The 12,060-nt window shown below is 45.3% G+C and overlaps 1 protein-coding gene across 5 annotated transcripts in view; it reads left to right on the plus strand.

Moving 5' to 3' along the window:
• OSBPL5 (oxysterol binding protein like 5) overlaps positions 1-12,060 on the plus strand; it is a 129,035-nt gene that overhangs the window by 95,110 nt on the left and 21,865 nt on the right. For all 5 annotated transcript variants that reach the window (XM_068148298.1, XM_068148300.1, XM_068148301.1 and 2 more), the window contains exon 8: positions 7,701-7,872. In XM_068148298.1, coding sequence (XP_068004399.1) covers positions 7,701-7,872 — 172 coding nt within the window. The remainder of the gene's footprint in view (positions 1-7,700; positions 7,873-12,060) is intronic.

Consider the following 12,060-nt stretch of genomic DNA (forward strand, 5'->3'; position numbering starts at 1 on the left):
ATACTCTAGTCCTTTTGTTTGTTAGGTAGCCTTTGTGGGGGCAGTCTGGGGGCATCTGCTCCACTGAGCAGTGTAGCTGTGCTGACAAATGGCCAAACACACAGGTATCACTCAGAGATGAGTGACTTGGAAACAGTAGTGACATCAGTGGGTGTTTTACACAAACAGATGCAGACAAGGACAGAAGAAATAGAAACTGTTCCATTTAAAGACATCTGTATATAAGCTGCAGCAAATTCAGGCTTGTACTTTGCAATTGGTACAACTTGATTTTAAGCCCAGAAGACACTACTGGAATTGTTACATAGCTTTTACCTGTGGTAAAAAGGCATCCTCAGGAGGGTGCACGTAAGTGTTTCATTTCTTTATAGTCCTGGACAAATGTAGAAGAAGCAATTATGGTGAAGAGAGGCAGGAGATTAAGGTAAATTGAGCTAAACTAGCTGCCACAAAGCTAGTTGCCACAGATGGAGCCAGTGGAATCCATTCCCTCGTGTAATGCTAGAGTGTATTTGCAGTATGTTCACATCTCCTCCCTAGATGCAATATTGTGTGAACATGCAGCATCTCTGAGGAGGTGTCCTGACCACATTCTTCTTGACACAGTCTCCCATGTTTGCAGGGAAAATGAACCACAGAGCATTTGGCATATTTAACAGTGATTCGTGGAGGCCTCTGACTTGCTGGGGGATACTGAGTCTCAGCATATGTTAGATGTACAGCTCTGCTATCCAGGCAACTAGATCATGATCAGCAGCTACATGGCCTACTTTTTCTCTCAGCAGTTCAGAATGCCTTTTTTCCCTCTCTGCCATACCATCTGTGACAGACTGTTGGTAGGATTTAAGGTCCTGACTTCTGGACAGCCTGCAGAAGCACTGCCAAGCTACAGTAGATTTCACGTTCACAGACCACAGCAGCACTCAGCTATGTGATGTGTTTTAAAGACATCTGGAAGCTCATGTCAGCCTACAGGGCTCAACCTGTGCACAGGGTCTTTCTTTCTTACCAAGTTCAGAAGAGAAAACTGCCGTTTCCAAGCCTATGGCTGTGTATGCATTTCAGATTTGTGCCCTGATGAGTAGCTTAGAGTTAGTAATTTAAACCTGTCTTGACCTTCTTGCCTGGACCCTTCTGAGAATGCCCTGAGATCTGCAAACCAGTGCCTCAGACCTCCTAAGCATTTTGAGTCCTGTGCTAAAATCTCAGTGCAGATCTCCACCCCACCACAGGTGCTGCCACCAGCAGTCACTGGGGCAGTTCTAAGCGGCAGGTTACCAGGGGTTAAAAGCTGAGCAGTGGAGTTGTGAACCACACTTACATTTTGCTCCTCCTTATGTCCATCCTCTCCTTCAGGCATGCTTTGGGTCTCCATTGCCTGATGTGGATGGAGCTGTGTGGAACTCCTGATAGTCTGCCTTACGCTGCTGTTGTTTCTTTGCTGGGTGTCTGGCTTCTCCCCTAAAATTGATGCTGTCGTTTGGGGAGGAAATTAGGTTATTGAATTAAGGGTCACACACAGAAGCAACGGACCAGGAGTAAGGTACAATTTGAAACCAAGTTCACAATGGGATTTGTCACTGGATCCTGGCAGTACTGGCAAAAAAAATAGAAGTTATCATCTTAGCTTTTATGTCTGCCCTTCATATTCCTTAGACCATTCATAACAGTTTAAAATCCAGTCATTTGCAACCAGACCTGCATAAATTGCACCTGCAGCTAATTGAGAGATCACATCCTTGCATCCTGAAAGCCAAAATGTATGAAATCATGCACACCAGGCACCCAAGTGGTGCAGCAAAATAAACAGTCAGCTGAATACAGTGACCTTAATGTTCACTGACCGAACCAAATCAGCCTCTTGCTCATCGTTCCTGATTTGTGTGCACTTGAGCAAGGGTTCTCTGCTTCCAGGTCCCAGTCCACTTCAGGTTGATATCTTAAAGCATCTGTCTTGTAGGTTTGAGGCATGAGGCCAAAAGCTGCCTGACTTTAATAATTAAAGAAGAATAACACTCCCTTAGTGCTGCCTCTCTGGAGGAATGCATGGTTACTAGATGTGAGGCTTTTGAAGTCTTAATTGGCAAGAGATTCATCCTGGCTCTTCTGTAGCTCCAGGAATGCAGTGGGGAGAAAAAAAGCAGAGTCCCAGACTGAGATTCTGGTGTGATTCCATCTCAAGCAGACTTCTGTTATTGGTGAGTGCTGAGAGAACATTGGCTGGCTCTTCTGATCAGCTGTTGCAAAATGTGGCAGATAGACTTGGCACATCAAATTACTCTAGGTGAGTGATGGTGACTGTAAAGCATTTCAGAGCTGAATGGCTTCATGTTTTCAGTACTGCCTGGTTGTTTTTTTCTCTGTGATGTTATTGTCATTTTAGGTGTGTTTTTTAAGAGTAGGACAAACTCAAGTTATTCCTGGAGATGAGCTTAGGCAGCAGCATAAGCTGCTTCTCCCTCCCAAGAGGGAGAATTGGGTTGTGTCACTTGGTTTCAGTAGTTCCTTTTGTCTGTGAGAAAAAGACTTGGTGTGAGTGTGTGCAGCCTCCAGGTTTCCACACGATGCCTGCAGTGTCCTGCAGACCTCAAAAGCATCCTGCAAGGAGCCACAGCCACACACCCATTTGTACAACTATACTGCAGTAGCCACCTCAAAGGACCACGAGGTGCTTTTCCAGCTTGCTGAGCCAAAAGGCCTGGAGAAAGCATACAGGAGATTTTAAAACCTATGTGGGGTGCACGTTTGCCTTGCTTTTGCAGTCAAGGCCACACATCCTTTATTAGCTTTTATTAGATGATCCTTGAGGTCCCTTCCAACCCCAACAATTCTATGCTTCTATGATTTTCCCTAACCTTTCAAGAGGGAGGGGACTCTGGAATGCAGAGCTGTTTTTAACTGACTTTTCTTTTTTCAAGTTGTCACTGAGAACTGTCATCATTTACTGTGAACACATACAGCAGAGTAAAAGGGTTACAAGCTGCTCAGGGCACACACCTCTGTTTTAGCTTTTGCTTTGTTTGGTTTTTCCCAGTGAGCTCAGCTGAGTGTTCTCTGACCTCCCATTTTCCTGGGGCATCTGTCACATGCCAAATTCCGTGATGTAGGGAATGGGTATTGAAACCAATGATCAGTGCAGGGAGAGAGGCTGCTACAGCAGAGAGCAGGAGCCCAAGCTGGTGCTAACACTCTGGTAGGACATCCACTGTTGGAGCTTTAGGAACAGCCTTGTCAAAGAGTCTTAGTCTTACTCCCATTGCTCCTGGAGGGAGCTAAAGGTGTCTGGGCAAGCTATCCACCTAACCAAGAGACAGGTGATGTGAAATGTGCTCTTTGTGTCAGCTGTAAGCATGAGTGATTTAGCTACACATCAGAGCTGGGGATCTGCTCTTGGTTCAGATGTCATTTCCCCTATTATTATCCTCACTGAGGACTCTGTCAGCTTGGATGGAGTATTTCTGTTGCTGAATTTTGTAAACCCTTCTGTGTGGCATGTGAGATACATTGGAGTGTTATACACAGATGGGCTATTTTTCTTGCTCCCTCTTTCATCCTTCCCTCTCCACAGCCCAGACAAGAGCCAGAGCTTCCTCTGCAGGCTGCTCTTTGGCACTAAATGCAATGAAGAAAGGATCAATATCAGAAATAACATTCAAAAGGGAATACTTAGTTCACAGCTGCCAAGCAGGAAGAGGTAATGCAGGTGGTTTTCAAATTACATGATCTCTGCAGAAGTTGTCCAAAAGTAATCATTGCAGTAATACAGCATCTGAGAGGTGAAAAGCTTAAAAGCCTGTGGGGACATTCTGCCCTAAGCTGACAATATACTCTTGGGCTTCCCTTCACAATTTAAACATGTGTTTACTTTAAGCCACAACTGGTGGAAAATTCTAACTGCTAACTGATTGCAGTGTTTTACATTTCAGCTTTAAAAACCTCAGACCTTCTAGAAGAATATCACCAGAACTCCTTTGCAGCTCTTTTTTTGCTTCCTTTACATGCACTGTGTCAGGCTGTCTGGCCTCTCAGAAGGAACCCATATTTAGCATCCTTCTCTGATCTAATGACCTTGCAAATAAAAGAATCCTGACTTGAGTCAGCCACTCAGAATTAGAAAATGTGAGAATTCAGCTGTCATGGTTTAACCCCAGCCAGCAACTCAGCCCCACAGAGCCACTTGCTCCCCCTCAGTGGGATCAGGGGGACAATGGGAAGGGTAAAAGTAGAGAAAACCTGTGGGCTGAGCTAAAGGCAGTCTAACAGGTATAAAGCTAAAGCTGCACACACAAAGCAAAGCAAACCAAGGAATTCATTCCCCACTTTCCACCAGCAGGCAGGTATTCAGCCTTCCCCTGCAAAGCCAGGCTCCATCACACATAATGATGACTTAAGCATCATTTCAAATGTCCCTCCTTTCCTTCTTCCCCCAACTTTATATGCTGAGCATGATGCCATATATCTGAAACATCCTTTTGGTCATTTGGGGTCAGCTGTCCTGGCTGTGTCCCCCTCCCAACTTCTTGTGCACCTTGAGCCTGCTTGTTGGTGGGGTGAGAACAGGAAAGGCCTTGACTCTGTGTAAGAGCTGCTCAGCAGTAGCTAAAACATCCCTGAGCTGCCAACACACAAAACCAAAACACATCCTATACCAGTTATTGTGGAGAAAAAAACCCACCCCAGTCAAAACCAGCTGATAAGGTAACCATGAAGCCTTCCAGCAGACTACTGTGACTATAGATGACAGCCTTTAATTACATGACCACACACCTTCTGCAGTTCCTGAGGGAGTGAGTAGACTTGTCAGGTAAGCAATTAAGCAATCCAAATGGTAGCATTTTTGTATTACTTTTACAATAGAGAAAACCATTGCTCAATAGCAGGCTCACTCAAATGTAATAACATTTCATGTCAGCCTCTAGGAAGGAAACAGGTTTGTCTTGTGTGCAGCCCTGAAAGCGAGAGGGTGTCGCTTTACGGTGTTACACTGCAATTAGCACTCTGCTGCCTTGCAGAAGATGGAACCTTTTCATTTGCAGAGGAAATCCCATACCTCTGGTTTCATGGCATGTATTTGTTTGGATTCACAGCACCACCTGATGGCTGAAGGCCCATTTCTTGGCTTGGGGATGCTGTGCATCCCTTGAATCCAGTTTCTGTTAGATGAGAAACCAAGGGCGCACACTGATGCCATTTCTGTGTTCTGCAGGCATAAATGGTGCTGAGTGGGAATGCACAGCAAGTTCCTCTAAAGGTTTCTGTCCCTGCCTTGCAGTATTGAAAGGAATATTTTAAATGTTCTATTTTTAAATTTAGGCTTCTTCAATAGGGTTTCAAAAAGGATCCAAAGCACTTCCAGGCAGTTACCTACAGAGATAAAACCCCCAAATAGATTATACAGAGATTTCCTGTGGTGATGTGGTGGAGTCTAGAGATGTGATGGAGTCTGTGAGCTTGTGTTAGTACCAGTGAATGCCTGTGGCAGTGGGGGTGGGGGCAGGAGGTGCCTTTGGGGTTGTGGTCAACATGGCCTGCTCTGCCTGCTGCCCCAGGAAAGGGTGGGCTGCAGGGGCACTGCATGGGGTGATGGCTGAGGGAGGCTTTGGGGTCAGCCTTGCTGTCCTTGTTGGAAATCACAAACATAGCCAGTGTCTTGCCATAGCCATCACAAGATAATATCTGTATGGGAGAGCTGCCTGGTGCTGGGGCACTGGCCTCTTACTGCTCCAAAGTACTCATGCTGCTGCAGATCAAGCTGCTCACCAAAGCACCTGACTGTACAGGCCCATGGAACAGAAAAATACCTTGAGATACACAGCACTTCCAGATGTCAAATCCTGCAGTTTTCACTCTGCAGAACTGGAGAATGTAAAGAGAGAGGAAAGTCAGAGGAGGTAGACCCAGGCAGGAGTGTATTCCTTTGTACAGAATAGCCTGAAACAGGTTTTCATCTCGGTGGCTTTGGGAGAGAGGGGATCCGTGGGAGGAAGTGGATATGTGCTCAGCTCAGCCATTGACTCTAATGGGTTATCCATGCAAATCCTCCACATGGCAGAAGGGAATAAATCCCTGTGTGTAAAGCCTTAATGCAAGAAATGTATTTGTTAAATACCAACTAGTGTGAAATCAATTCAAGCAGCCTTCAGCCCTCCTAATCTTTTATTAACCATTATGTGTGATGTTATTAGGAAATCATAAGCAGATGCTGAAGGCATTTGTGGGATGAAATGAGGAGATGTGGCTGGGCTCTGCAGTGTTCCTGGCTCAGTGTTCAAGTGCAGCTCTTCAAAGTTCTAGGGCTTTTTTCTCCCTTTTGCTGCTTGCAGCTTTGTATCAAGGCAAGCACTGAAAGCTACTCAAATGTATAAAACATTTCTTTCTATACTTATCATCTGATCTTCTTACAGAGACAAATTTTCACCCTGTTGAGGTTGATGGGATTCTGCCCAAGACAGCAGCAGGAGGCCAGTGAGATTTCTGCATATGCTTGATTCTAAATGTGTGATAGAGTTGAATGGGATGGAATCATTTCCCAAGTGGGACACAGGAATGGATGTGGTCCAGGGAAAAACCTGTTTGTAGCACTTGCTATCACGAGAGAAAAATCCTCTTGTTTTCTTCACTGCCTCTCAAGCACACTTTAATTATTGCAAAATAGATTCCAAGGAGTGTAATGAAGAGCTCTGTTTTACATGCTTGGAATTAGAGGACGATTCCCTTGATACTTCAGTTCTTGAATGTTCAGCCAATTTGCAGGTGTCCTGGCCTCATTAACAACTGCACTACAGAAGCAGGCTATTTTCAGGTGCTTCCAAGAGCACAGCAGCTCCAGCACTGTGCTGGTTAGGCTTTACACTAACACACAGCTTTGTAGTCCTGCGTTGGTCATTGCAAAGGGAGCCAAGGGTCATTTTGGAACTGCAGTTTGTCTCCTCTCTGTGCTGTGCCTGTAGTTTTTGGTATTTGCAAAGCAGACTTTTCAGGTACAGATATTTTTGTGATAAGGTAAGAAAAAATAGTGCTCTACCCAGGTTATCTAAGGGCCTGAGCAGAGAGAAGGCATGGAGAAAAGGGAAAAACATACAGAGAAGGAGGGAAAATAAACAACCTGACAAGCAACTCCCTCTGGTATTAGTCACTGTGGCAAGTACTGATCCTTGTGGTTCTTCCTTGGAGTGACTGGTTTTGCATCACTACACCCTGCATGGGACCCCTAGGGCAGCTTGTACTTCTGTGAGTCCATGCTAAGCAAGGGCCTCTCCTGCCCTTGGCCTCTATCACCCTGCAGTTGGGTAGTGTGTGTGTGTGGGACAGCAAATGCTGGGTGTGGTTTTGGGGTGTATTACTTGCAGACGTGGGCTGTGAGGTGGTTTGAATGCATCATACCTGTGGTAATTTCCTGTACCTTGGATAAAATCAAAAAGGAGCAAAAGGAGGTGTGAACAGGTTGTGGGAGATCAGAGGAAGTGGTGGTGTTAGGGAAGGGGGATTTGGGGTGAGCTCCCCCTCTGCATTACCCATGCAGGTGTATCACATGCAGCCACTGGAACACCGTTTCTGGTAAGATAACCTAAGGATCATAGGTATGAAAAATAGATTATTGTACTCAGCAACCTCCTGAATTACAATGAGCTTTACTGCCAGCAATGCATGTATTGCCTTCTTTACTCTCCTGCATTAAATAACTCCTTTTGTCTTGCCAGGCCGATGCTGGCTGGATGCCTTGGAACTTGCCCTGCGTTGCTCCAGCCTCTTCCGGCTCAGTGCCTCCAAGCAGGGAAAGGAAGGGGAACTGAACGGCTCGAGCGACTCTGCGCACACGGGGCTCAACCACCTCTTGCACACAAGCACCATCTCAGACCAGGAGTTCTTCCAGTAAGCTGGGGCTGTCACTTCTTAGTGCACACACTTGGCTATCCTTTTAACTTTAGCATAACCAAGCCAGAGTCCACTAAGGAAATGTGTTTGAAACCAGCTGGTACAGGATCATAGAATCATAGAATGCAGTGGAAGAGGCCTCCAGAGGTCATCTTGTCCAAGCCCCTTGCAGTCAGCAGGGACATTCCCACCTAGATTACATTGCTTAGAGCCCCATCAAGGCTGATCTTTAATGTGGCTAGGTATGAGACCTCCACCACCTCCCTGGGCAGCTTGTTCCAATGTCTCACCACCCTCATAGTAAAGAATTTCTTCCTGATGTTCAATGTGAACCTACCCTGCTCTACTTTAAACCATTTTTCCTTTGTCCTATTGCTATATACCCTTGTAAACAGTCCTCCCCTCCATGTTCTGCTGTTCCACTCCATGTTCTGCTGTACCCCTCACTAACAAATGGGTTTGGTGTATTTGAAGTTTGCTGTTGCCTAGTGCTTGAGCACACAGAGAGGGAAGAGCCTCAGTTGTGCTCCTCTGTACATAGACTATCTTCTTTTGTCTCCTGCTTGGGCCAAAATGCTGTCTGGAGATGCTGGTGTGAAAAATGGCTGCAGATTGTGGCTGCTAGAGCAGACCTGTAGTTACACAGGCACAGCCAGAAACTGTGTGTTGGTTGGCTAGCACATAGGGCTCTGGCTCTGATCTATTTTTTAATAATGTGCTCTCTTTTCTAATAATACTGTGTCATAGTCAGCAGAGTGCACACACTGCAGCCTTAGCTTTATAATTACTTTCTCTCTCTACAGGGGTTTTGAGTGGTTTCCAATTTCTTCCTTGATGCATCAGATAAATTTTTACATAACGGAAAAAAAGTTCCCCACAGCCTCCTTTCTATTCATATTCCTGGTATCACTGAGGCAGTTGGGAACAGCTCACATCAAAGCTCTGTAAGCTTGGGGGAAAAAAACCAGGCCTTATCTGTTGCTTATAGCTAAACAGACAACTTCCACAATCCCTCTGGTACAGACCCTTGGCCCTTGGAGTGAGAACTGTGTCTCTTTTTAGTTCTGCTGCTAGGAATTAGCGTTTTAGGGATCACAGCCCTGATTACATACTTTTGAGAGTAGCAACTCCTGCAGTCTGCCTTCCACAGTGGGACCCCACTTTTAAACACTTTTCTTAGGCTCTGTTGCATCAGCAGAAGGGATCTGAGTCCCCTTCAGAGTGTCAAGATTTCTCTGGTCCCGTGGGACCAAAGGGATGGCTGCGTTTTGGTCTGCCCTTATTCCTGAAAGGCTCTGGCATTCCCAGCACGTGCTCTCCAGCCCTACTGTTTGTGATTTTAGCTAGAGTCTGAAGAAGAGCTTTACAGAAGAGCAGTGGTGGTGTGTCACCAGGGCACATGCCCTAGTCCTTGTGCAAATACTTCTGTTGTTCTTGGGCTTTTTCCATAATTCTTTACTTTCTAATTTCTTCCTGCCTAAGAGAGAGGCTCTTAGGACTGTGCTTGCTGTGATAACGAATCCACAGGAGCACAGTGGACTTGTTTTTCAGCTAATGGATGTGTGTACAGAACTCCAAATATTAAAAGGGAGCCTGTGGCACTAAGAACATTCAGGCAGACCCATGGCTACGGTAAGGAAGTGTAGAAGATGGAGTTAAAACTCTACTAAAGTGTTCCTTCGAAATATGATGTGTAAATGATGCCTCTGTTTCACCTCTTAGCTGTTCAGCATTAGAGCCCTCTTGACTTGTGGAGCACAGCAGTAGCACATGTGGCAGAGTGTTCAGCAGGAGAATGCCCACAACTGGAACCAGATTTTTCTGACAGACTCAGATTTTAGCTTTAGGTCCAGGCTGGTTGGGTGTTCAGCATCTGGTTGTCTGGACATTACATTCCCTGAGTTGTGTCACTGGTTCTAATGTGTACCCAGGCTTGCTCCAGGTTATGGGACAGAGAGACAACTTGCTGTCATCCCTGGAGGTATAAAGAACATTTAAGCAAGGGAGGATGCAAAACTGAACCAGTGCAATGCTGAGCAAAGGGGTTTTGGATTGCCACTGACATTGGCTTCCTCGCAGGGATTCAGTCATTCTAATTAAATGCCTTCCCTACAGGGAATCTTACCAATTAAATTGGCACGCTGTTGTTAGGGGGCCAGTTAATTACATTTAACTCTATCTTCAAATTAGCCAAACTACTCTGTCAAGAAAAGAAAAAGTAAAGGGAGATGATGGATATTGTAGGGAGGACAAAACCCAAGAGAGCTGGCAAAGGCGAACCTTCAGTTGAGCCAAAGTTGATTTATCTGCTGGCTGCTTTGCTCCTTTCCTGCTGGGAAAGAAATCAAGATTATACAGTGCTTTAAAATCTGTGTCTTTAGGAGTGTTCAGAAATGAGAGGGGGGTGGGGTGGGACTGTGCATGTGAATCAAAGGCTACAGTACAGGAGGCCTTTAGGGTACCACGCACTCTTCTTTTTAATATGAAGTTGTATTTTGTTGCACATCTTATTTCCAGCAGCCCCAGGAATCTGGCTGCCTTACTTGTTTGACAGGAGCCAAAGCATTTCTTTGCTTTGTGTAGAAGAGCTGCATCTAAACCCAAAAAAGTCCTGGTCACTGGCAGAAGTTTCCAGGAATGCCCCTAGAGAATAAAGCTCTGTTTAAAGGCAACTCCAATAAGCTGAAACAGTAAATTAGCCATGAAAGATGCCAAGTTAGTTAATGCTCGTGGTGGAAATCCAGTGCTGACTCTGAGCATAGTCATTCGCTCCTAGCTTTTAAAGCCTGGCCCAAATGCCATTGGAAGCTCCTGAGAAGCCCTTACATTGATTTTAGTTCAAGCTCATGGCATGGCTTTTGGCTTTAGACAACTCTACAGTCAGTCATGAGGTGGAGGAAGAGAAAAGCCTGGCTCCACTTTCAACATCTGAGATTTGTTCCTCAGAATGAGAAGCATCTGTTTTCCCTTTGGTTTCCCAGAGCAGCTCCTTGGCTCTGGATGTATTAATTCTTGCCTTGGTTGTGGCTGGTACACAGTTGAGTGGGATTTCATGTGAATTTAATTCCCCCTTGGACTAAGTATGAAATCCTTAAAAAAACAATGGGGAGGAGCAGAGGAAACTGAGAGTCATTTACTCCACTGAAACTTCAAATATTTCCCAGATGTGAGGCAGGTGATGCTGAAAAACATGTGCTCTTCATGCAAATGTGAAACAGAAACAAGTGCTACACCTCAGCCACAAACCATAAGCCTTATAATGATCTCTTCTTTCAAGCATTTTTACTCCGTGGAGAAAACTTTCACTGGGTAAGGGAACAGCAAGCACAGACAAACACTCACATACTCAGCTGATCATTGGAAAAATAAGAAATAGATTCAGTGTTTAAATGATCAGCAGCTAATAACTTCCTGGAGCTCCCGTCTAAGAAAGGGGCTCTGGGTTGCCTCTCCCAGGCAACCAGTGGCAGAACAAGAGGACACAGTCTGAAGCTGCACCAGGGCAAGTTTAGGCTGGAGGTGAGGAGAAAGTTCTTCCCAGAAAGAGTAATTGGCCATTGGAATGTGCTGCCCAGGGAGGTGGTGGAGTCACCATCCCTGAAGGTGTTCAGAAAAGGATTGGATGTGGCACTTGGAGCCATGGTTTAGTTGTCAGGAGGTGTTAGGTATTAGGTAATAGGTTGGACTTGATGACCTCTGAGGTCTTTTCCAGCCTGGTTGATTCTGTGATTCTGTGATAATCCCTTCAGACAACTCTCTTCTCACATTTTTTTCCTCCTTTATTCTCTCATGCATGTGCTATACTCTGTGCTTCCAGTGTATTCAGTGTATTTGGTTTTCAGACCCTACACTTGCTGCTAGATATTCTTTTTATATGTAATGGTGCAGTTCATGCTTTCAACTCAATTCTTCCAGACAGCATTATCTGGGGGAAGCACATTCCCCAGGATAGTTTGGGGAGGGAGTGTGTGTAAAAATACTTGTTACTACTGATGATTAAGTTTGCCTTTTCTAGTGGAGGGCTGACTTAGGACCACAATCTGTTGCATTAAAGTAGCTGTAGTACTGAAAAGAAAATGTAGCCTATTTTTCCTGTGTGCTACAACTCACTGGTGATAAATCTCTCCAGTTCTCTAATCAGGTTTGTACAGTGGCTGCTGGTGTGTGCTTTCTATCCACCTGGAG

The sequence above is a fragment of the Melanerpes formicivorus genome, unplaced genomic scaffold (assembly GCF_026170545.1).
Source record: "Melanerpes formicivorus ecotype bairdi unplaced genomic scaffold, bMelFor1.0.p_v2 SCAF_16, whole genome shotgun sequence".
NCBI classification, from domain to species: domain Eukaryota; kingdom Metazoa; phylum Chordata; class Aves; order Piciformes; family Picidae; genus Melanerpes; species Melanerpes formicivorus.